The sequence below is a fragment of the Pelobates fuscus genome, chromosome 2, assembly GCF_036172605.1.
Source record: "Pelobates fuscus isolate aPelFus1 chromosome 2, aPelFus1.pri, whole genome shotgun sequence".
Lineage (NCBI taxonomy): Eukaryota > Metazoa > Chordata > Amphibia > Anura > Pelobatidae > Pelobates > Pelobates fuscus.
The window spans coordinates 135,505,305-135,531,498 of record NC_086318.1 but is presented as its reverse complement, the minus strand read 5'-3'; the positions used below and the strand labels follow the sequence as shown (position 1 = coordinate 135,531,498).

General features: G+C 40.8%; 1 protein-coding gene across 1 annotated transcript in view; it reads left to right on the top strand.

Annotated features, from left to right (window-relative positions):
• The window catches only part of MCF2L2 (MCF.2 cell line derived transforming sequence-like 2), a 446,256-nt gene that overhangs the window by 304,374 nt on the left and 115,688 nt on the right, over window positions 1–26,194 (top strand). Inside the window, exons 18-21 of the mRNA XM_063442725.1 lie at window positions 2,501–2,570; window positions 9,213–9,305; window positions 14,653–14,745; window positions 23,858–23,983. Of these exons, the coding sequence (XP_063298795.1) occupies window positions 2,501–2,570; window positions 9,213–9,305; window positions 14,653–14,745; window positions 23,858–23,983 (382 nt within the window). The remainder of the gene's footprint in view (window positions 1–2,500; window positions 2,571–9,212; window positions 9,306–14,652; window positions 14,746–23,857; window positions 23,984–26,194) is intronic.

Genomic DNA, 26,194 nt, shown 5'->3' with positions numbered 1-26,194 from the left:
TGAAGGGGTTACTACAGGCAAAGCCTGGGTAACGGTCGACTGAGCCGATTTCTGTGCCTCAAGCAGAACATGTGTAAGAGTCTGCGAGAAAGATTCAGACATCAGTCCCATGGCCGATGTGAGGGCTTTAGTCATAACATGAGACATAGTGTCGTCAATCAGAGACTGCATATCAGCAGTGGGAGCAAAATCAGCAGGGCTAGCCGCTCCAATTTCAGATACCCCTGTGGGTGTTTTAACACTCCCTGGTTTGGTGACAAGAGACCCAGAAGGGGTGGGTATATCTTTATCACCAGGCATGCTGTGTATGACACTGGCAGTAATAAACATTTTTATTGAGCTGAACTAAATGGGTTGATTAACCCAGAGGAGAAAAGGGCAATATAGCTTTAAGAACAAGTAAATAAATTACTCACAGAAAACTTTTGCCAGAAAAACAGCAGTAAACTGAGATAGGAAGCAGAAAAGCAAAGGATGGAGCAAAGAGCCGTCCGACCGCCACTACAGCTTTAACCCAACTCCGAGGTCCGGACGTTGGGGGTGGAGCTGCGTTCGAGCGCGGGAAGGCAAGGAAAATGGCCGCCGCGAGCATCAGTGAGGAAAGTACAGACGATTAGCCGGCAAGCTGTGCTCGCTGCGAATGTGTAATCACTAGAACGTGTACACATTCAAGCGCCGCGAGCAGGGAACCGGCATCTGAGCTCTGTGAGCTCTGTGGGTGGCGGCCGTTCACGGCGCAAGTAAGGAAAAAGGGCGCAAAGCGTCGGGTGCGGCTCCAGCCGACGTCCCCGAGCTCGCTCGCAAATTAGGCTCTGGGGGACAGGCTGGACAGGGGAAATTTAAAGGCAAAGAAATCATATAGCAGAAAAAGGGTGAAAACCATGAAAACACGTAACATAGCAAATGAATCAGCAATTACAGTAATAAATGAATCAATCAATGAATTAAAGTTATCAAAGAGTAAAAATTATTATAATACTAATAGTAATAATAATAATAATAACCCCACAGTTAAGGAGCCTGAGGGATCAGATATACTTAACTGAGGGAGCAGCAAAGAAAGAGGAACAGGATTGGCTGACGGAGCCTATTATGCTGGAGAAGTGGAACCTGATTGGCTGTTCCTGTTACTAGGAAGAATACACCTGAGACTGTTAATGTTATTATTGGTTATGTTTATAAAGTTTTTTCTTTGCTGCTGAGGGAAATAAAGAAAGAGTGCAGCATAATAGGAGCCTCCGTGTCTTAACCTCCCTGGCGGTATTCCCGAGCGTGACTCGGGGTTAATTTTCGCTGCCAGAAGCGGTAACCCCGAGTCACGCTCGGGGTAGATAACAGAGCCCCCGGAGGTAAGATGTACTTACCTCCGCCGCGATCCGCTTCGGGAGGACTGCCTCACAGCCCAGGCAGCCCTCCCACGGCAAATCAGGCCCCCGGGGGCCATGTGATCGCTCTCAAAGAGCGATCACATGGCCCTCTATAGCTGGCTGTGGATCTGCCAGCAGGGGGACTGTTTGAAATATCAGACAGTCCCCCTGCTGGTGGGAAGTATAAAAAAATAAATAAAAGACAGGTGTAAAAATAAATTAAATATATTTTTATATATATATATAATATGTATATATATTATATATATATATATATATATATATACATATTATATATATGTAACGTCATACAAAGTGTATTTTAATATTAATATAAGTATATATATTAATATTAAAATACACTTAGAATGACGTTACATATATATAATATGTATATATAATAGATGTACATATATATATTATATATAAATACGTATAATTAAAATAATAAATAAATAAAATAATAAAATAAATAAATAAAATATTGAAACAAAATTTAATATAAATTATATATGCATATGTAATTTCATTCTAACTGTATTTTGTTATTAATATATATATATCGGTAACAAAATACACTTAGAATGACATTCTATATATATCTATATATATATAAAATACAAATAACCGCAAATATATATATATAGATAAATACATATAATTACATAAAAGATTACATTAGTATACACGTAGAATTTAAATACCTATAAATGCATATATATTAAAATTCTACATGTATATTTAAATAATCTTTTAACGTAATTATGTGATTTGATTAATTAAAATTTGATTGACATGCCTGACATGGGGGCGGAACTGGGCGGGTAATTCAAATGCAAAAAAATGGTACCGCTTTTGGTACAAAATTCCTGACATAATCATACCGCCAGGGAGGTTAATAACCTTATGTTTCCAGCATTCCATGACTTATTCATGTCATTAGCACAAGTACTAATTTGACAGATCTGTTAATACACAAATGGTCAATGACTTTGTAGTAGGGTTGGTAAATTTTCTAATTATTGTTGGATTGTCTCTGTGTACCTTAACCATTATTACCACAAAATGAATCATAGTGTCTGCAGCTAAGTTAAGTACATATAATTCAATTTCTGTTATTTAATTTCTTGTAGAATATTTCTAAAAGAGTTGGAAAAGTGTACTGAAAATACAGATTCTCTTGGGAGATGCTTTTTGAAAAGGGTAAGACTGTTTACGCTTTCATTGTCTTCATCTTCATAGCTGAAGCATAATTATATTTATGAGGATAGATATAGCATTGGATATATGGATACATGGTCACTTTTTTGCCCATCTTCTGCCTATGGATGGGCAGAAAAATGAGCACTAGCATGTATAAAGTGATAGCATATTCTACATTGCTGTACAATAGAGAAACAAAGCATAAAAATAGCTATCAGAGTTATTCATTATTCTGTTTGAATTTCAAATTTGAATACAAAATAGTGAAACTGAAAATGTAGTTAATTTGAAGATTTTCTTTTTCAAAATTTGCCCATATTGACCCTAAATTCTAAATTTCTTTTGAAGTCCTATCAAGTCACTCATGAATAACTCAAAATATGGGTGATGCTAAATAAGCTTACAGTCTCGAGTGGGTGGGATATAATTACACAAAAAAGTAAAAATGCATTGGATAAAGCATAGAATGGGTACTAAGAATATAAAATATTCATGTTATGTCTTATGCCATGTACATGTACACAAGGTGGGATTGAGTAAAATTTGTAGGCAATCTGGAAGGCATACAATGCCGGTGTGTGATGTTATGGGCAGATTATTTTATCAAGAGGCAATATTTTGTTATAATTCCCAAAATACATGTTTTTGGGATTTCCAGGACAACTAAATATGAGAGATAAATCTGATAAATTGAGGAAGGGCGTTCCACAGGAGTGAGAGCCTCAACGAGTTACCCAGTTTGAGCATTTTAAGTTGTGCTATGAACCGAGCACTGAAGAAGGCTCTATGACAGGGTGAGGATTGTGCTTGCTGGGTGACATTGATATTTAGATTGTGGTGATAGATCTAATTTGGCTATACAAACACGCACATATATCCAGTAAGGTTATTTTCCAACGTCATGCGTTCAAGTTATTTCAATTTAATTGTAGCCTTTGGTTAAAGGGTTGGCAACAAATTGATTTATTAGGAATACATTTGTCTGCATGAAAACAAAAAGATGTCTGGCTGTGTGGTATGAGCACGTACATTTTTTTTATTCGTATTCTCTGATCATACTAGCTAATGCTTCATATAATATTGTGATCAAGTGAAGGCAGAGATGCCTTTTAAGCCAAGGGGAAGTACGTGTAGTTTGTGTGTTGCACAACACAAAGCTATGTTTAGTTATGGGCACCTGGGGTGGAGCATTTGCAGAGAAAGGTGGGCCAATGATCCACTCCTCAGTTTAGACACAACTGGGAGAAATAAGGTCCAGGTCAGAGTTTTTTGGAACTGTCTCCAACCCACTGCTCAGCTGCAGATAATCAGCTGTAGCAGTGGGAATAAACCACTCCCTGCTAGGCAGGTACAGGGGGATTGCTGGCTTCCTCCCAGGAAGCAGGTAGGAGAGAGGCTGTTCTCTCCAGTGAGAGAGTCAAGGAGACTAAGCACTAGGAGTGCAGAAAGGAAGCAGTCAAGGCTGGCTTGGAGCACTGGGAGTGGAGAAAGGAAAGCAACAGGCTAGCTAGCAGAGTGTTGCTATCTAATAAGGTTATGTTTTTGTTAGTTTAACCCTGATAGAGAGGGGTATTAAAAGTGAGTCAGTGCTCAGACGAGCTAGGTTTTTGTTTAAAGGGGAAAACTGTTATATTTATGTTTTAGTTGTGTTGCTGTGTGGACTTTAAAGTTGCCTGGATTGTATGAAAACCAAAGGACTGTGCCTGTTGTTTACCCTAGAGGACCGTGCTACCTGCTGACAAGGATCACAATATATATATATATATATATATATATATAATAAACAATATATATCCCCCCATGTTTCATATATATATATATATATATATATATATATATATATATGAAACATGGGGGGATATATATTGTTTATTATATATATATATATATATATATATATATATTGTGATCCTTGTCAGCAGGTAGCACGGTCCTCTATATATAATTTAATTTGGCTGAAATCAAGTATTGCTTAATTAAAATATATTTGGATATTTTTTTCAAAATTAATTTCTATTTACCAGCCACAGTTCACTTTACTCAGTTAAAAAAATGTTAAAATTATAAAATAAGGGAGGCGGAGGCTAACTGCCGAGCCAAGCAGACGCATCTCGCTAGAGACCCGGCTGAACCGCAACAATATCAGTGTTTATATCGACCGGACCGGGCTATCCTACAATACAATCGGATCACACACCAGAGGTTGGGGAGCTATCCAGAAACCACCTCGTTCCGTAGCAGAAGTGCAAACTCAGGCACCTACGGTCACAGTACGAGCCATGGCCTACTTCATATGGGCAGACGGGGTCCCTCTGCTCAGCAGATTAACATCCTGTGTAGACCCCACCAGAGAATATTTCCCCCTCACCCCCCACCAGTGAGGGTGATCCCGGCACCCCTAACAACCCACAGAGGACATAAGGCGCAATCACAAAAGGCAGTACCAGGCGGAGAGGCCTACACTACAGGACATAAGGCTGTCCTTTGAGAGAACACCTCCGCCATTACCCACAAAGGTGGCAACTGAACACCACAGTGACCAAGATGCCTCAGATGATTTCCCTGAAGAAGAGCAATCATGTATCTCACCTCACCCAGCTGGAGTATATCTAAGAGCTGACTCAGATGAGGACTCATCCCCATCCACAAAGGGAGATATAAAAAGATTGTTGGTAGATCTGAGAAAAGTTTGGAAGTCAGACCTCCAGGAAACACAAGCTGACATAAAGGTCCTGCAACAAAAAGTGATAGCTGTGGAAGACAGAGAACAGACACTGGACACTCAACTTCAGGCCACTAAGCAACATGTGGAGGGTCTCACCACACAAGTTAAACAATTACACAAGAGGGTGCTCACACTGGAGTCTCAACACCGGCGACGGAATGTACGCCTGAGAAGCCTACCTGAACAGGTAGAGGGAGGGGACATAACGTTCAAAGGCTGTTTACCTCAATGGGTATTCAAAATTCTACAGACACCCCATACATTCTGGCCGCTTTTCGAGTACGCAAATCTGCAGCGGCACCAGCAGACGCACACAGAGACATTATTGCGACAACCAGAGACATTGCAGTGAGGGACCTATATAATGACTAAATCCAGAACCATGGGAAAAGTGCATTTTGATGGTCATACTCTCTCCATCTACAGTGACCTTCCCTTCTCTGTCTTTGCAGAAAGAAGACAGCTGGCAGCTAGGAAGCTGCTGGGCTGCTCTGTCAAATACCACTGGAGTGCAGAGGGCTCTCTGGTCATCATACATGGCACGGAAACACTCACCCTGTCCTTCTAGGGTAATCCAGAGACGCTCTTTCACAAACTGGGCCTACCAGCCGCCAACATACCAGAGGGGGCAAACCGGGCGGATATACCACAGAAGAAATGAGTCCCAGAGAGAGCGATCCCGCGGGGCAACCTGGTCTAGTGACATTCGCCTGACGCCAGGGACAGTTTTAAAACGCCATTGATGTCTTTGTTAGTTTTGCAGTGTGCTAATTTCCCTTTTCTTTAATTCTCATGTTTATTTGGCATTTAAAACCAAGGCTTACTATTACACACAGCCCATAGATGAGCACAATCACCAATATTGTCTTTTCACACTCCTTTTTCTATAACTATGTTTGCTGATCAAATACCTAGTCTTAAAGTACTCTTCAATTGTTTATTTCTTACATATATTGGCACAGATGTATACTATGTGTATAACTCTAACAAAATACAAATAATAAAAAAATATATATAAAATTAGGGATATACCAATGACAGAGAATAACTCATCAGTGGTGACCAGCCTTTTGTGCAGGTATATACACACAAAATAATGTGAAAACGGCATTAAAAAAGGTATTAAGCGCAGCGTCGATAAAGTCAGATATGTCAAGTCTAAGCATCACACTCTGTATCTGACTTGGTCAACATTGTGATTTATGCTTTATTTTATGCCGGTTTCCCATTCCTTATCGCGGGAGTTGAACAACATATGGGGATCAAGGTTTTCACCACTTTTGCGCTAGAGGGATGCCTAAACAAATTTCTTATACCAGGGCCCTCTCTACATTAGCTCTGCCACTGGGTGGATCCTCTGGTGTCTAATGGGGAATCAAGTTGGTACAGGGCTGCAAGCTTCTGGCTCTTCTTTAACCCCTTAAGGACACACGACATGTGTGACATGTCATGATTCCCTTTTATTCCAGAGGTTTGGTCCTTAAGGGGTTAAACTTCCCACACAGCTTTCACGAGCACATAGAGTGATTAATCTGACATCAGCGGTGCTGCACAGGAGAGAGGAGGGGGCAAGTAGTCACTCAGTGTTGTCTATTAAGGGGCTCGGTCTGCTCTAGTACTGTAGTGTGGTCTGCTCCATGCAGGCTTCATTGATCGACCCTGTTCCTTAAAAGTGGCAGTCCTGTGTGTGAGTGTGGGGTATTGCACTTGTTTGGTGGAATTCATGTTTGACTGCATGTGTATGTGATTGATGTGATGAAGTTGTGAGTGTTGAAAATGAGCAGATTTGTATTAGCACTGCAGCAGTTTCTAGATTTCAGGGCAGGACATGCATATAAAGATCTCTACAGGCAAAATGGCTGCATTGTGAGTGAAACATAGAACATTAAAAAGACAAAACAATACACCTGCCCTCAAGCACCAGAGAGACTGTAGAGCACACAGGAAGTCCTTCAAAATATACAGATTAGGCACTAGCGACTATTATTAACAGTTAGTGTAAATTAATGTAAGCTGCATGAGTCGGATAGGATACAGAGACACAGAGGCACACATCCACAGATACACACAGGAACACACATACATGACATTAGGCATGTGCATGGGGAAAATTTTCGGTTTGGTTCGGCATTCCGAAATTCATGATTTTCGCAATTCGGGACTTCGGCAATTGGGCACTTCAACACTTCGGAACTTCGGCAACTTGGACACTTCGACACTTTGGAACTTCGGCACTTCGGAATTTCGGGACTTCGGGACTTCTATTGCAGCCGCTTAGTAGATAACTCCCTAATTCCCACGGTATTAGGGAGTTATCTACCAAAAGGCTGAAAGACCTAAATTGGTCTTTCAGACAAATTTACTAATACTAAATAAAAATGACTTAGTATTAGTAAATTTTGCTTCTACTCGCTATACCGCGAGTAGGGGCATGTCTAGTAAACAGTGAGCAGCCTGTGGCCGCTCACTGTTATAAAAAAAACAAAAAACTTATTAGAAAGGTGGATTAATTGATTACAAAATCCTACAAGAAAACGTCAAGCCAACTGTGAGGAAGCTGAAGCGTTATTATTCCTTTCAACAAGACAATAATCCCACGTAAAAGCTCAAATTCCATTAAGGCTTGGTTGCAGAATAAGTCCTGGAAAATACTACAGTGGCCATCACAGTCACCTGGCTTGAAAAAGGCGGATGCAGCACACACACCTAAGAATATTACTGAGCTGGAGGCCATTGCTCATGAGAAATAAGCTATGATTCCTCAGGAATGCTGCCAGAAGCATGTGTCTGGCTATGCATCTCATGTGCAGCAGGGAAAAGGGTGCTCTACTAAGTAGTAATGATGCCTGCCATGAATGGGTTTGAATAGTTTTGAGACTAGAGAATCCATTATAAGTTGCATTTTCAGTTGAATTTCGCGAAACCACTTGAAGCATTTGTTGTGTTGAGCAATTTCAATTGCTTTTGTTTGATTTGTTCATTATGTTCAATTTGTAAATTATGACAATGAATGATTTTCAATGGGGGTTGAATAATTTTTATTACAACTGTAAAGATAAGCAGAGTCACATCCTTACTCTTCGCTGTGCTTCCTTCTTTGCCTCTCCAGGTATTTGTTTGGTGTTTGTATATACAAGTTCCCACTTTACTGTGAAGTTACTTGATCATCTGTCAAGTAACATGATCAATTATCTATGAAAGTTCTTTACAAATCTAGCTCTGACTGGAGTCAGAAAGCTGATAGCTTTAAAAAACTAAATAAAAAAGTAAAATTAGTTTGGAATTTTGTGTGGGGCACCTACAGGTACTTGTGATGTAAATCCAGCCCAGATGACTAGGTGGGTTTTACATTGGTAATGCAAAACATGGCCCTTTTCTGGTCCCTTCCCGTTCCCCTGGAATGCTATGATTTTAAATGCCTAGGCAAAAAATTTTGTCCCGGTGTCACCCTTCTTCTAACCCGTGTCCCTGGTTGCTAGTATTTGCCCATGGTAATTTACAATACCTCTGTACAAATGTTGAAAGATAGAATGAAGTCCAGACAGAGAAATGTGTTACTCTGCAGAATGCACACCATGGCTGTACCCTTGTGTATCAATGCAATGTTTTGTGGACCCACGAACGAAATCTCAATGTATCTTTCCTGGTAAAATATTTTATAAATAAATAAAGGTAAACGGGGCATTATGGGCTATTTTTGTTTAATTGCTTTGCAACGGAAAGTAGAAGTTAAAAGAATACTATAGCATCAGGAATACAAACATGTATAGTTTTAAAATCGCCTTTTAGGCCCCAGGCACCCCGCCTCCTTGGCTGAGATCATCAACCTTGATCTCAAGTTATCTTCTTTCAGAAAAAAAAGATCTGTTTCATTTCAGTGTGATGAGTATATAAAGCCATATTTGTATATGTTACAGAAAGAAGATCTCCAAATTTATGAAAAATATTGCCAAAACAAACCAAGATCTGAAGCACTTTGGCGACAGTGTGGAGAAAGTATTTTTTTCCAGGTAAAGCACAATATTATTGTATCAATATTAACTTCTGTATTTTTGTGAATGCGCTCCACTTATATAATAGAGATTACATTTATTTCCCTTCAAAAGTCACCATGAGTCAAGTGTTATTGCTGAGGGCTAAATAAAAATAACAGCTACATCATTGGCATTTTCCCTACATCACACGTTGTTTGAGAGTTTAAGTTTTCTTAACCTTCAGTGACAAAAAGATAGATTTTATTAAAGACAGGAGTATAATAATATGCATTAAATTCGTGCAGCAAAATTGTTAATAACAAACTTTGGTGGAACAAAAAAGACATTCAAACTTGATATGACAATTTAGAACATTCATTAACCAATCAAAATAAAGCACAGTCTATAAAGGAGTTGACCCACAACTAATTTTACTCTTTTGTGCTGAAAATTTCAAGGAAATATAAGAATAACCAATCCATAGCAAACAGCAGGATGAAGAAATCAAAGAAAAAACTATAATGCTGAAGCGGCAAGATCTTACAAAAGGATGGGTTACTCGGGTGGGATAATATGTATAATATAATTCTGTCACCGAAGGTTAGAAAAATCTAAACTTTTATCTCAGACCGAAGGCTTGTATTATGCGTGTTGAAAGCTAATGTAAAATAGAATTGTACTGTATTGACTGTTGGGCTGTGTACAAGGATGTATGTGAGTGTATGAGTTTGCCTATTGTGAAATATGGGTAGTTGGGCCATTGTTGGTTGTGGATAATGCACTTCCTTTCTTTTGGTTCCCCACTTCCTGTTCCTGCCTGTTGGCATTTGGTGGAATGTTATGTGGAAACCCTGCGTAATAATATATGAGGAACCTTATTTGGTTTAAAATAAAATACTCTAAAAGTTTAATCCGAAGACCCATCTGCGGCTTTAAGTATGTCAGCCAACAACCTCCAGCTTAAAAGATTTTACTTGACATAACACTGCTGCAGGAGTGAGCTCCAAAAACAGAGGTATCAAAACCTGTTTAGACATAGTAAATCTAAGCCATCTAGCTAAAGTCAGGGCAGAGACAGGAAGAAACCGTTTCCGAAAAGAAATAAGAAGATGAGAAAAGAAAAAGTTACTGAAAGGTTCTGTCTTGAGTTCATAGGTTTTTAAACAATTCACAATACGTAGGTTAGGATGATCATGGAATTATAACTGAGGCAGTTATCCATTATTGTGGCAGAAGTGACTAGCGATCTAGTATTTGTAAGTGTGTGTTTTTAGTTTCATTCAATAAAGTATTTTATCGATCTTTTCTATATAATACAGGGACAGACCTCTCTCTCTCTTTCTTGGATTAATAAATACACATTCATTTAAAAACTCAGCAGCAGAGAGTTTTTGTTTTCTACTTTTACTCTTCATACACATAAGTGGTTTTGTGGCTAGTTTCCTACATTCTTTGCAGTTCCACTATTTGGTGGTCTTTTTCCATTGCGCTGTTTTTACTTATTGTGTATGAACTTATGTTCTCTTGTGAAAAGACTGCACCACTGCATTGTGACTTTAGTTGCAAATTTGTATTTAGCATTAAATTGCAGATGACTGTGGACTCACCGTGGAATTACACATTTAAAGCTAAGGTAGCTTAATTTAAAAAGAAATCTGAGTCATGTATGATTTCCACTCAGTTATTTTGCCTTAGATATGCAATTCTTTGATGAATTCTTGGCAATTCTCAGTTTCATTAATGATACTGTTAGTAAAAAAAAACAAGTGAGGGGAAAGGTGGATTATGGAAATGCAAAATTAGTTATTTTCTTTTTCTACAAAACAATAGCTGCAGCATGTTCTCTACATCAGTGGTCCTAAACCCAGTCGTCATGGACCACCAACAGTCCAGGATCTATGTATTTCCTGTTTTTTTTATTCAAATGGAGATACTGACAAAACCTGGACTGTTAGTGGTCCATGAGGATTGGGTTGGCGACCACTGCTCTACAAGAACAGTGGATATCTAATGATGTAGTCATTAAAGGGTATATTTATTTAAGGGAACACTCCAAACATCATAACAACTACTGCATGCTTAACGTAGTACAATTTAACTAGGGTCTGCTCACCCGTCTTTTTCTCCATTGAGGCAGAAGCTGTGCAGAGCCAGTTCATTGTCTGAGAGTGTCAGCTGATTACTTCAAGCAAATGAGCTAAGCCCTACACCATTAAGCTTAGCACTATGGGACAAATTATTTCCCCTGTCCCATGGGCAGGGCCGGATTAAGAGCCCTTTCGGCCTGGTTCTGACAATTGTGATGGGCCTGATTACAAAATCTTATTGACAGAAAACACTAAAACAGTTCTTCCTCCCAAGTGTCATGTATCTGGTGGATGTGGTGCTGGAGGGAAACTCATAGGATACAGCTTACCCTATGGTAATCTCCCGCTTTAATCTTTCAGGTAAATCCATACCCTCTAATAGCAGTGTCCAGTGAAGCATGATTTCGGTGGTCAGGATAAGAGTGGGGGCCACTGATGTGAATCACATAACCAGAACTGCCCAAAGGGACAAACCTGTCCAAAAAGGGGGCGTGTCTGCAAGGAGAATTAGATGGTCAGTCTGGCATGAATGCACGTCAGGCTGCCTGCCAACCATGCAGGATGACCAACCAAGGGCATACCATGCAGGCAGCACCCTAAACTTGGCATAAATGTATCTAATGATGCGCTCACTCCATGCTTTCTAAGGACTGTCCCCTAGTACTCGCTGGTCCGCTCCTCTCCTAACCTTCTTACTAGCAGGCAGAAGCTCCTGTTATACAGTCTGGGATAGAGAAAATGTGTATGTAGTGAGTGTAGAGGAAAGGGAACATGCCACAGTATTAGAGAGGCTGAGGCAGCAAGAGCATTTGCTTTACCTTAACTAATTTCACTGTCAGCCAATCGACACCAGTTTTGTTCCCCTACATCCCTCTTAAGTTTACATACTTAAGCAAGAGTACGTGAAGAGTAGTAGTTAAAAAATAAAATAAAAAAATATTGTTATTGTTTTATTTTTAAATCAATGGGCCTATTTCATAGGCATGGCCCTGGAGCTGCAGCTCCATCAGCCCCTATGTTAATCCAGCCCTGCCCATCGGAAGATAAAGATAGCTTTAATCTTGTTCTTATTTTCCCTCTATCCATTTACAATTTTTTTTAATACACTAGTACTGTTTGCTTTAGCTCTGCAGCATCACTGTAACGTTTTAGAGCATTAAGAGAGAGTTTACATTCTCTCGCCTATTGTTCTTTTTAGTACATTCTAAGTGATGATTTGCATGCTACTCTTTTTCATTACTGTCTCTTACAGGAGTTCTGGATCTGTGGATAAATTAGATTGCCTACTCACTGAAGTAGGTTATAATAGTCCATTAGTAATATATACGAACAAGTTTAGCATAATTGCATAGGTACTTTGGGTTATGGGGATATATGATGAGTATTTTTTATCTTCCATCCTTTCTCCTGTATTATCCTGTATCTTTAAGGAGACCTTTTATCTTTAACTGCTGTCGTAGGCTATTTAGAGTAATTTTCCCAGCACTGTAGCTGTCCCTTAAAATGAAAAATTAGAAGGGGTTGACAATTAACTAGCATACATTTTTTAAAAAACTAGAGTTTTAGCACTAGGCTGAAGTCTCTCGTGTATTAAATGTTGTGGGTTATAATATTTTAGGGTTAAGCCCTTTTCCAGTCCCTGTGCTGGAATTTCTGGCTGTATAAGACAAACAAGTGTTTTAATTTAAAAAAGTATATATTTTTTATAAATTTGTATTTTTGTTGTGCTTAAGAATACAGACAAGTTTGTATAGCCACGACAGTTCAAACAAGCAGTAATTGTAACAGACATTATAAGATCGCATTCAGAATAACTTGGCATTCAGAATAACTGCACATTTTTTTGACGGTTAATGCAGGCTTAACAGTCATGTCTGACTACGAGGAAAGAAAAAGTCGGAACACAAACCAGCATGGTAGATTTAACTGGATATGCAATGTCAGATGAGAGTAATAACATATAAAACTAGTCAGGCATGAAGAGGTGAAAAAGCAGGAGATCTACCTAACATGCTCATAAACTGTAGCAGGCTAAAAATTAACATTCCACTGGGTACTGCACACTTGACAAGTAAGGGTAATATGACATATCTCACTGCATTATTGTATTAAGAGTGCTGTGTATGTGCAAAAGTTCAGTTTGTTGCCGATCAACCGATGCCGCTTGTAGACCAGACCAAATGGGCGTCTGCTATATTGGTATCAACATTACCATTCGCCCCTTCCAAGCTCAATTGAAGTAATTGAATTTCATACAGGCGCATCAAGTTGGATTCATTGCACCAGATCTTCCCGTCACATTGGGCCCAGGCCTTAAAAAGGGCCGATGCAGTGTGTCCAGGGATCCACTTTCTCCAGGTGGCAGGATCATGAGCCGGCAGGAACTCCTGGGTAGTGGTAGGCTGGGTGGATGTGATGGGCCCACAACCCAGAAGAGGTGCTGGGGTCTGGGATCGGCTGCTTATTCGGAGCCAGAACTTTTGCCTAATCTTGTCAAAGTTTGTCTCAAAGTTTCTCCTCTAGTTCCAGCCATCAGAGCTCATTTGGCCTGGCTTTAACTCTGGTGCGACAGCCATTTTGGCCTCGTGTTCACCGGGTTGTCAGGTGTCAGGAAAATTATAAGGAGGTGAGTTTCCCTTCAAAGGCTACTACAAGCTGTTGTTTTTTGGGAGTGCTGGCCCAGTGGAGACCAGGACGACCCACGCCTGTCCAAGGGGGGGAAGAGGGTAACAAGGTTCGCTTAAAAGCAGTAATTGTATGTGTGCACAGCCGCGCGATATCGTCTGCTTCTCACCCCGGCCTGCGCGCCAATTCCAGTGGGTCACAGAGACGGACACAACTGCTAGTCGACAGGTTACTCATATTGAGCTTTGCTGTTTGTGCTTGACTATACCAACAATCTGTGTGCAGCTTGGAAGCATAAGGTACCGAATCCTGAAGCTGTTCGCTTGATTTGTGCCCAAATCGTCAGGAGCTACTGAGAAGCACAACCGGCCATCTTGGAGGTCAGGCCCCACCACCAACAAGTTGGGTATTAATCTATAAGTCCATAAGTGTTTTGTAAACACAATTGCCTTGAATTTATCGAAAATTGCTAGATTTGTATTCAATGCTTAATCCTCCAGTGTTGGAAATAAGTGTACGGTTCATTAACATTATTACTATAACCTTCCATTTAATGGCACAATATACCACACCTATATAGTTTGTTATCAATTTTCTAAGGATTGTTAAAAATATATCTAATCATTATGTATTATGACTTTTTTTTTTCTTTCTTTCAATCCCTTATATAGGAATGTCAGCGCAAATTAGATCACAAGCTCTCTTTAGACGCTTATCTCCTGAAGCCAGTCCAGAGGATTACTAAATATCAGTTACTTTTAAAGGTATTTGATTTTACAATTTACCTTGTGTTTAATTAACATTTCATAGCATAATAATCTCTATGTATTCCATGTGTGTGTATGGATATCTAAATAATATATGAGTGTGTGTAAGATAATGGACAATATACATTTATTTCAAATAATTTTACAGGATACATGTTGATGTACTATGTTTATCCTGCATCTGCGTGCTTCCATCTTGGCTCCACATCCATCAGTGCTATAAGCCCTGCGATTTGTACCTGACAGTCAGCATAGAGAAATAATATAGAGAAGAGTAGAAATTAAATAATATTGCTTTTACTTTTCTTCCGCTTTGCAATATGTACCCTGGCTGGGCCTGGACTGAACTGAGTTGCGATGTAATCAGCTAAACATTTAATATTCATATACAACACTATAAATAATATTATACATTTAAAAGAAAAATGGAGTTATATATATTGTGAAGTTAGACTGATATGGGCACTGGGCGACAGAGATTATTAGAAGAAAGGTCATTTACTAGGGTTGTGTTTGGAGTCTTATGGTTTGAAATTTGGTATCCCAACTCCATATGATACTTTAGGAAGGAGACCTAGTAAGTCCATGAGATGGAAGGCAAACAACAATATTTATTTCATGCTTCGCAGTTCAAAGTTTAGTCATTACAAACATTACAAAAGTTGCTTTAGTTCTGTGGTATAAAATATCACAAGTCCTCCAAGTGTTTAATCTAAACATCCGTACCAAAACTTGAAAATGGGAGACATTTCAATGTATACTTCCTAGTAAAATATTTTAGAAATAAATAAAAAGGTGCGTTGATGCAGTCCCTTTTGTCTGACAACGCAAGACATCGCCATTTTAAAAGCGGCAATATATTTGAGCTTGAATCACACCTCTTTCTTTTTTAAGACCTTTGATTTTTGAAGTTCTTGATGTTTGCGACATCACACACATTATGACGACACTGAATGTGCCCAGTGCTTCTCGAGTACTTAGAAGTGCTTATTTCATTGGAGGTAGGGCATCTGTATTCAGCAGACTGCCCTACAGATAAGTTTCAGGTAAACTTTTTTTTTTAGTTTTTTTAATTCTTTATTTGTGCTGTGGCATTATAACAATGTAGTCAACAATAGCTAGAGAGACACATTTTTTAGGCAATGGACATTGTCATAAGTTCTAACAGTAAATAAAATATATCAAAGTGTGTTACAATAATAAACATAGCAGTTGAAGAACAAACTGTAAAACGATGCATAGTAATACACCCACTCCTTTCACGTTTCTCCCCACAAGCTTCTATATGCATATCCTTCCACGTCACACCTTGAAATCATGCATCCCAACACCCAATGCTGGAGTCACTCCCTATCCCATTCTCTCGGATCCCCTTGCCTGTATCCATTAATTTGTCCTCTTTTTATTCTCTTCCCTCATCTTGCGCTGTCACAATTATGCCGCTCTCCCATGTGATCTTTGCCCTGCTGTATAGATACTCGAGTTTTAAGTTATTTAGTAAGGCCTTTGCTGCGTTCGTTCACAACGTTTGTTGCTCAGTGGGATGCTCAACTAATTAGCCTATATGAGTATCTGATGTTGGCTGTGGTCCTATAAACTGTTACATGTAGTGGCTTGGCCTGCCGTGCCGCTCCTGTATACAGGTATGTCTTTTGGCCCCTGTCTCCCTGTACCTGCTGCGGTTCTCCCCAGGTCTCTACTCCCCACTCATTCACTTGCTTTCACTTCCCATACATGCACTGTTTCACAGGAGAGAGTTATGGGGTAAAGTAGTAGTGGGCATGAAGTGCCCGTCTGTCAGGAACTAGATGCACAACATGCTTAGATGAACTCTAAACTTAAAATATAATCAAAATAAAGATTAAGGAGGAGAAACTAGAAAATGTTGAAAACTTAAAAAATTATAAAAATAATAGGGTCTGTAATGGGCTTGATTCTTGTAATGACCTTAACCGTGCCCGGAGGTAGAAATGTGTCCAGTACTCTTGTGCATGAACAGTTCTATGGAGGGTTCCGCAGTTGTGGTTTTTCTTCGCTACCTCCACATCAGGGGTCCTCCGGTGCTCCAGGTTGATAACGGCACCTCCCGTGGTCTCGTTGTTCCCCTCTACTGGGGATAAGAGCGGGGATAGGAAGTGCTCTCAGGAACTTCTGAGGGTACTCCTCCGCTAACAGCGAGAGAACGTCTTCTCCATGTGTTACTACTAGAGTGCCCGATGCGCCCCAGTGATACCTAATGCCGTGGTCCCGCAGCTGACGGGTGATTGGCATGAACTTTCTACGTTCCATCAGAGTTGAGAAAGGTAAGTCATTGTAAATGGTGGTAGTCTTCTGCACTTGGGATTTCCATTTTTACAGAGATGTCCGGGTTATGGCAATAATGTCCCTGGGAGCATCCACAGAGGCGGCTGGGGCTTTCTGGATTCTGGATGCCACTGTGATGGGCCACGTTTCACCATTTTTCTTCGCCCCCAGCATCGTCGCCACTTTGTTGGTGAACTCCAGTAAGGCCTCTGGGGCTATTTTTTCCGGTGCTCCACAGATGCACACATTTCTTCTACAGTGCCATATTTCCAGTGTTGTCACTGTGCGGGTAAGTCTCAGTACTCTTTGGGTCAGTGATTCCATTTGGGATCGGGTCTCAATGAGCCGTAACTCCCTTTCCCAGTTCTCCACTGCGCCAAGGCGGGTTGTAACGCTACCCACCTCAGACCGCACACTGTCCAGGTCCGACTTCCAGACTGCTCGAAAGTCCAGAAGTATTTTTTTAATTTCGCCCTTAGTGGAGGGTGAGTCGTTGGAGTCTGAGTCCTCTATCTGGTACACTGCGCTAGCGGCCTTTATGAGCGAAAGGCTCTCCTCATTTAGAGTCGCTGGATCCTTGGGGTTTACCAGGCGCCATCTTCGGCCTTTCAAATGACCTGCGGGCGGGTCATGTTTTCACCCCATCTCTGTTGTGGGGATTAGGGTCAGAAATATTCCGGTTTTCAGGTCTTGTTGCTGCAAAATTGTGGCAGTTTGGTGATTATATTAGTGTATTCATTTGGAGCTCCACACTAGCACGTCTTGTTAGCTGCTCACAAAAGACAAATGACAAACCAGTTATATATTTATATATTTATTTAATACACGGTATGACGTAATTTTATTCCCTCCACCCAGTGCAGTGCTTCCTATTAACAACACATTAAGTTTGGATGAAATCTGGAAAAAATATGGGAACTTGACTGTCATCACCATTCCATTTCACTATTAGAAAGCCTGCAAGGCCAGTGCAAGGATTTTTGGCTACACAGGCAAAGATGCATTTTGCCTATCCCTCTTCCCCCCCAAAAAATGCTTCTTCACCTGTGTGTCTCTTAGCATCTCTATCCCATGGGTCGTCAATCTGGTCTCTACCACCCACCAGTGGGCATTTTGGGATTCCAGGTGGGCGGTAGCAGAATCCTCCCTCCATCCAGAGAGATGAACGCTCTATTCATCTCTCGCGCACTCAGTAAGCAGGAAGTGCGAGGTTGCAGATGCGAGTGCATGAAAGCGCGAGCGTGTGTGCCTGAATGTGCAGGTGTGCCCATATCGCGCGTGTGTGCGCTCGTGAACGAGTGTACCACGCGGATAGAGGAAGGGGAGGAGTTGGGGGGGATACACGATAGCAGGGAGTGGAGTACTTGGAAAATAGGAGAAAGAAGGAGCAGAGTACTTGTAGAAAAGGAAGAAGGAGCAGAGTACTTGTAGAAAAGGAGAAAGGAACAGAGTACTTGTAAAATAGGAGAAAGAATGAGCAGAATACTTGTAGAATAGGAGAAAGAAGGAGCAGAGTACTTGTAAAAAGGAGTGTTCCTTGTGTTCTCATCTCCCCCCGTGTTCTCCTCTTATTCCCCCCTCCCTGTGTTCTCCACTTCTTCTCCCCCTGTCCCTGTAATCTCTTTTTCTCCCCCTGTAATCTTCTCTTCTTCTCCCCCCTCCCTGCAATCTTCCCCCCCTGTAATTTTCTTTTCTTCTCCCCCCTACCCTCCCTGTAATCTCTTCTCTTCTCCTCCCCCCTAATCTTCTCTTCTTCTCCCCCCCTGTAATCTTCTCTTCTTCTCCCCCCTCCCTCCCTGTAATCGTCTCTTCTCCCCCTCCCTCCAATCTTCTCCACTCCCCCCTCATTCCCTGTAGCGTGTCCGAGCTCCTCTCCGGTCCACGACCCAGCCGGACTGACAGGAAGTGCACACTCTCAGTGTGCACTTCCTGTCAGTCCGGCCGGGTTGTGGACCGGAGAGGAGCTCGGACACGCTACAGGGGAGGTGAGGAGAAGATTGGAGGGGTTTACCAGGCGCCATCTTCGGCCTTTCAAATGACCTGCGGGCGGGTCATGTTTTCACCCCATCTCTGTTGTGGGGATTAGGGTCAGAAATATTCCGGTTTTCAGGTCTTGTTGCTGCAAAATTGTGGCAGTTTGGTGATTATATTAGTGTATTCATTTGGAGCTCCACACTAGCACGTCTTGTTAGCTGCTCACAAAAGACAAATGACAAACCAGTTATATATTTATATATTTATTTAATACACGGTATGACGTAATTTTATTCCCTCCACCCAGTGCAGTGCTTCCTATTAACAACACATTAAGTTTGGATGAAATCTGGAAAAAATATGGGAACTTGACTGTCATCACCATTCCATTTCACTATTAGAAAGCCTGCAAGGCTAGTGCAAGGATTTTTGGCTACACAGGCAAAGATGCATTTTGCCTATCCCTCTTCCCCCCCAAAAAATGCTTCTTCACCTGTGTGTCTCTTAGCATCTCTATCCCATGGGTCGTCAATCTGGTCTCTACCACCCACCAGTGGGCATTTTGGGATTCCAGGTGGGCGGTAGCAGAATCCTCCCTCCATCCAGAGAGATGAACGCTCTATTCATCTCTCGCGCACTCAGTAAGCAGGAAGTGCGAGGTTGCAGATGCGAGTGCATGAAAGCGCGAGCGTGTGTGCCTGAATGTGCAGGTGTGCCCATATCGCGCGTGTGTGCGCTCGTGAACGAGTGTACCACGCGGGTAGAGGAAGGGGAGGAGTTGGGGGGGATACACGATAGCAGGGAGTGGAGTACTTGGAAAATAGGAGAAAGAAGGAGCAGAGTACTTGTAGAAAAGGAGAAAGGAACAGAGTACTTGTAAAATAGGAGAAAGAATGAGCAGAATACTTGTAGAATAGGAGAAAGAAGGAGCAGAGTACTTGTAAAAAGGAGTGTTCCTTGTGTTCTCATCTCCCCCCGTGTTCTCCTCTTATTCCCCCCTCCCTGTGTTCTCCACTTTTTCTCCCCCTGTCCCTGTAATCTCTTTTTCTCCCCCCTGTAATCTTCTCTTCTTCTCCCCCCTCCCTGCAATCTTCCCTCCCTGTAATTTTCTTTTCTTCTCCCCCCTACCCTCCCTGTAATCTCTTCTCTTCTCCTCCCCCCTAATCTTCTCTTCTTCTCCCCCCTGTAATCTTCTCTTCTTCTCCCCCCTCCCTCCCTGTAATCGTCTCTTCTCCCCCTCCCTCCAATCTTCTCCACTCCCCCCTCATTCCCTGTAATCTTCTCTTCTTCTCCCTCCAATCTTCTCCACTCCCCCCTACCTCCCTGTAATCTTCTCCCCCCCACCTCCCTGACATTTTCTTCACTCCCCCCTCCCTCCCTGTAATATTCTTCCCCCTCCCTCCCTGTAATACTATTCCACCCTCCCTCCCTGTAATATTCTCCCCCTCCCTGTAATAGTCTTCCCCCCTCCCTCCCTGTAATACTATTCCCCCCTCCCTCCCTGTAATATTCTCCCCCCTCCCTGTAATATTTCCCCCCCTCCCTCCATGTAATACTCTCCCCCCTCCCTCCCTGTAATAGTCTTCTCCCTCCCTCCCTGTAATACTCTCCCCCCTCCCTCCCTGTAATACTCTCCCCCCATCCCTCCCTGTAATACTCTCCCCCCTCCCTCCCTGTAATATTCTCCCCCCTCCCTCCCTCCCTGTAATATTCCCCCCTCCCTGTAATATTCTCCCTCCTCCCCTCCAATCTTCTCCTCACCTCCCCTGTAGCGTGTCCGGGCTCCTCTCCGGTCCACGACCCGGCCGGACTGACAGGAAGTGCACACTCTCAGTGTGCACTTCCTGTCAGTCCGGCCGGGTCGCGGACCGGAGAGGAGCTCGGCCACGATACAGGGAAGGGTGAGGCAGTGCGGCAGCCGTCTGAGCGCTCTCTACAGAGCGCTCAGGCGGCTGTGGCATTTAAAGGGCCGGCGATGGGGGCGCAGGGCGCCCCCTCCTATATGGCGCCCTAGGCGGCTGCCTAGTTAGCCTTATAGGAAGCGCCGGCCCTGGCGGTAGGTAGAAAAAGGTTGACTACCCCTGCTCTACCCAGTCTGACATGAAGCTGTTAGTTGCTCTCAATGAGCACTTCCTCTCAGACTGGGTATAGGATACAGAAGATCCTCTACCATGGTCTCCTCAGCCACAGTTCATGGAGTGACTGGAAAGAGGGGAGTGCTGTGTGCTCCCCTCCTGCCACTCACCTGGAGATTGTGACCCCCTTATGGTTGCACCGGCCCTGGATACAGTAGATTGAAACACTGTAGGTGAGTGATGCTTAATCTTCACACTGGTTGGTTGGAGTACAATAATCATGTGCACTTTTTGTTTCTTTCAGTGTTCTATTTATTAAAAGCGCAGTGTAGGCACTAGAGCCATTTCATCTAATTGGATTGGTTATAGTGCCTGGAGTCTCCTGTGCCTCCATTTAGTACCACCCACACCCTGGCCTCTACTGGAGGTATGGCTAAGGCAGAGATTATACACTTCCTTCTAGCCGTACCAATTCATACCAACAATTGGTGCTAGGCCGTTAGCAGTCAACTGACAGTCGCAGAAAAATCCCTACCGCCCTTTAGACCAAGCGGCACACAGATAATATGCTGCTGGAGACTCTCATTTAGAATGAAAAGTTTAACATTTTATGTTAAATGGAAGGACAGCTCCAGGGGGCCATTGAAACTTGACCCACTTCAATGAGATAAAGCAGTTACAGTGCCTTTTCAACAGATATCCAATAAATGCATTGGTGCAAATGTATGTGGAGTGGATAAGATTTATCGGCTTTGTTCAGTTATTTTACGATTTGTACGTTCATTTTCATAACTTTGTTTTTTTTTAAATTCAGTTGCAGGATGAAAATGCATTTCTTGTATACTGTCTTTAAAAAATTTTTTTATCATATTTAACTTACATGTCTACTTTACAAAAACATCACCATTGGAATCAACATAACTGCCTGGGTCTTCAAAGAAACCACGATAAATCTATTGTGAAGGAACCTGTCTAGAAACCATTCCATGTGTTGTTGTTGTAAAGTGAAAGTATTGAGAGAGTGTGAATTATTTGCGTTACATGTAATCAAATGCATTATTAATTCTGTTTCACTCAATTACTAAGATAAGTTATAGCAATACTACTTGCTTGTGTTATACACATCCGCACATTAGATGTGAATATATGGTTAAATTGTTACATCTAGAGTAGATGTATTTATTCACTAAGCTTACCATTGTAGGGAACTTAACTTAAATGCAAAATTTAGGCAAAAAGATGCAGATGCGTGGCTATTTTACCCTACATTTTTAATTCACTACAATTTGTTGTTTAGTGAATAAACCCTGAAGTGTTAAAACCCAAATATGTAACAAGGGAAACATATTGGAATGTATCACTTGGTCGCAAAAAGTAATTTGATACATAATGACAGGAAACCAGCAATCTGCCTAATTAGACATCTTTGGGTGTGATGCTAAACTACTTAAAAGAACAATCGGGAACTAAAATAAATGAAACAAATTAAAGGAATATTCTAAAAATAAATATCTTTATATTTATAACCTTTGTGTGTACATTTTTGTTACCACATGTGCAACTTTTTTTTTTGTCTCCCTCATCCTGTGTTTACGGTTGAGCAGCAGGAATGTAAAATCGTGCACCAACATTGGCCTAATGTGTACCGCATACTTTGTGTGTTATTTTTGTTGTTTTGATTTAAATATAAAAAAGGCAAAAAAAAAACTTTGCACTTACATGTAAGCCAGTGCCAGAACAGACTCCACTAGGAAATTGTACTACCTCTATTCAGAAGCACTGAGGACCTAGAAGACATGCTTGGCAACTGCTGGTCCTGCTCCAGAGCACTGGGTGACTGCTGGGATTGAGTGAGGCTCCTACCATCACTTTTGCAATGCTTGGCAACTGCGGCACTCCACGAGTCAGATGTTTCTCATAGAGAAGCATTTAATCAAATCCACAGTGTTCGACTGTGATGATGTTGAATGTGAAGACATTTGATTTTTAAAGATCTTCACGAGAAAGTGCCTCTATTGGCTGTTAGACTGGCAGATACTAAATGTGTGTTTATAGCTTAATGTAAACATTGCATTTCTCAGAAACTGCAATGTTTTACTTTGCCAAACTCCAGTCAGAGGATCTGGTAAGCAGGAGAGGCAAATGGAAATAATAGAGAAATATGTATGGAAAGGCTTTCCTTCAACACACACAAAACTCAAACACCATGCACACAACAATCAGCCACACTTAGACTCCCCTCCACACAGACAATCACCCACACACAGAATTCAGCTACTACACACAATACACAAACAGCACACACAAGCACACTCAGCCCCCCAGATAGTGAATTCAATCTTCACCACATACACAAAACTCAGCCATCACACACTGTCTCACACACAGTCTCCCCCTCACACACACAGCATATGGGGACCTTAGTCTGCCATCCTGCCTTAAGGCTCTAGCGTGTAGTGCAGCTAACTATCCATCCTTCCTGGGAGACTTATTTCTGAATATCAGAACTGACTTGGTTTTTTTTAGCCATTATAGTTCTGGTCCATTTATTTCTGATGATAGTAGTTAGGACTGTACTAATTACTATCTATCCGTAGTAACAAAGTTTTATGCATACATTTAAAATAAAGAAAATATAAATTTAAAATAAAGAAAATATTTTTTAAGAAAAAAAGCAGAATTTTTATTTATTTTCCATTTTGTGATATGAAATTTGAAAAAAATATATATAAATAATTTTGATTTTGAATGTTCAGGAAATGCTGAAGTGCAGTAAGAATTCAGAAGGGACTGCTGAATTAGAAGAAGCCCTTGCGACTGTACTGGATATTATCAAATCTGTGAACGATTCTATGCACCAAATAGCTATCACTGGATACGAGGTATGACTCACTAACATCACAAGCAAAAGTAAACATTTAAAAAAAGAACTACATCTGAAACAAACATTGCTAACATGTATATCTAATCCCCACGTCATCCATGAAAAATGCATGTTGTGTGTTCATCTGTATATGTGTGTGCTTGTTTATAAATATATTGTGAGTGGTGTCACACTTTGCAATAAAGAGCATGTCGCACTACATGGTTGACTCTGTCGCAGTGATAACATTCAGTCTCCTAATCTAGCATTAGTTTTCCATTCTATGTATCTGCTTAAAGGAAACTTTAAAATTAAACTATGTTTGCATATGCTCCGTATCACTTTCTTTCTTTGATGTATTTATTTTAATTATGTTCCTTCAGCATGGAAAATTAAGCTTTTTATGAACTAATCTAATATCTTAATTTTCCCAGGGAAGCATGAAAAGGAAAATATGTTTATATTAAAAAAATAATAATTTTAAAATAGTTAAACTAGTTTTATAGAAACAGTATTAGAAATTGTTGTTTCATTAAAACTATATGGTACTGAAGAATTCAAAATATTTCCAAATACTTATTTGAGTTTATTAGCTAAACATTAACCACTTAATTTAAAAGAGCCCATTTTCTTAAAGCCACAAAAAAAAGCAAAATGCATTGAGCAAAAAATAATACAATGCAAGCTTTCCGAGAGCTCTGTGCCAACTGAGGATTCAAGGCAAGAAAGGCTTTTCCCCTGTGTTAATCTCAGTAAAAGCACTGTGATTGGTCGGCCGGGAATCACTGCATTTTGACGCTCCAATCATGCTTCTCCAGATAGCTAACTGGGAAATGTAGACATGTATAATAACAGTGCTCTTACTGAGATTCTATGCAGAGAAGGCCTTTTCCACTTTGGATCATCAGTCAGCGCTGAGCCCTTGAGGAGCTCACATAGATTTATTTTTGTCAATGTTAATTAATTAATTAATTATTTATTTTGCCGTTCAGGCCCTTTTTTATTTTAAACAGTCCTAGCGGTTATTATGAGGGTTTTTTTATTTTTCTTAGGCCTCCTTTTTTTGGGTCACTGTTATTAGTGTGAGGGGGATTGCTAGCAACATAATTTGTAGCAGCTAGTGGCTTCTTGACCTCTAAACACCAGGGAGGTGTCAGAACCTGGAGATGCGTTTTAGGTGCAAATTAATACATGGCTTAGGACATCTGCTAGGCCCTCAAAGGGCCCATAAATGAAAAATGTGTCCAGAAGACTGTATCTCCTGGGCCCTGTGTGGCCCACAAGTTTAATATAAAGGGCCCTGGATACTGGTAATCTGACAGACTTTATAATATTACATGTTACTTTCCACCACACAGCCTATGGGCTGGAGAAAGAGGAAAGGCTACTTACTTTACTGATAATTTGGGGGTCCACATTCTTTTTTTTTTTTTCTTTTTATAATTACATTTTAAAGTGTAATACATATCTAAGTCATTTTTAAACTTATGCCAGTTTTTCACACACACTGGTATATCAAAAATTAAATGTCAGTTAATTGAAAACCAAATTGCAAAATCTAGGCAACATTCTCGAGCTCGGCTATAGTCATAGCATGTCGATTTTAATCTGGATTTTGTGTTTCTGTTATCAGTTCAGTGCAATTTGACGGTTATCTAATAAACATCATAGAGTTTACATTTCAAGAAAAAAGTCATACAGGAGACCCAATCAAGGGAAGCTAACAGATAAAATATATACTAATGATTACGAACATAATAATTTTAGCATTTTTTTAAATTTGCATATAACTTTTATATGTAAATATTTTCTCTCTTTTACTGCTATCACACTTCTCCTTTTAAGTGTGTAACCTAAAACTTTTATGTTAAAAATTACCTCTAAACCCAAAGGTTCCAGTTAACAATTTGTCTAGACCCCAAAATTGACATATTATGTGGTTCAAATAAACACTATAAAACACTGACTGAGTCCCCTAGTCATTCCTTCCCAGACATGTGTGCTCAGCCAGGCAGCCACAGAGACGTACACATACAGAGAAAAGTACATTCACACACACACATTTGCTTGCAGCAAAACCCTATCAGAGACACCATTATACATAGTTATGAATCCCAGATAGACCCACAAAACCTAAACACACATACAAATAAGTAGTGCCACACACACACACACTGATAGAAACACACAGATATGCACTGTCATACACACAGAGATATACATACACAAA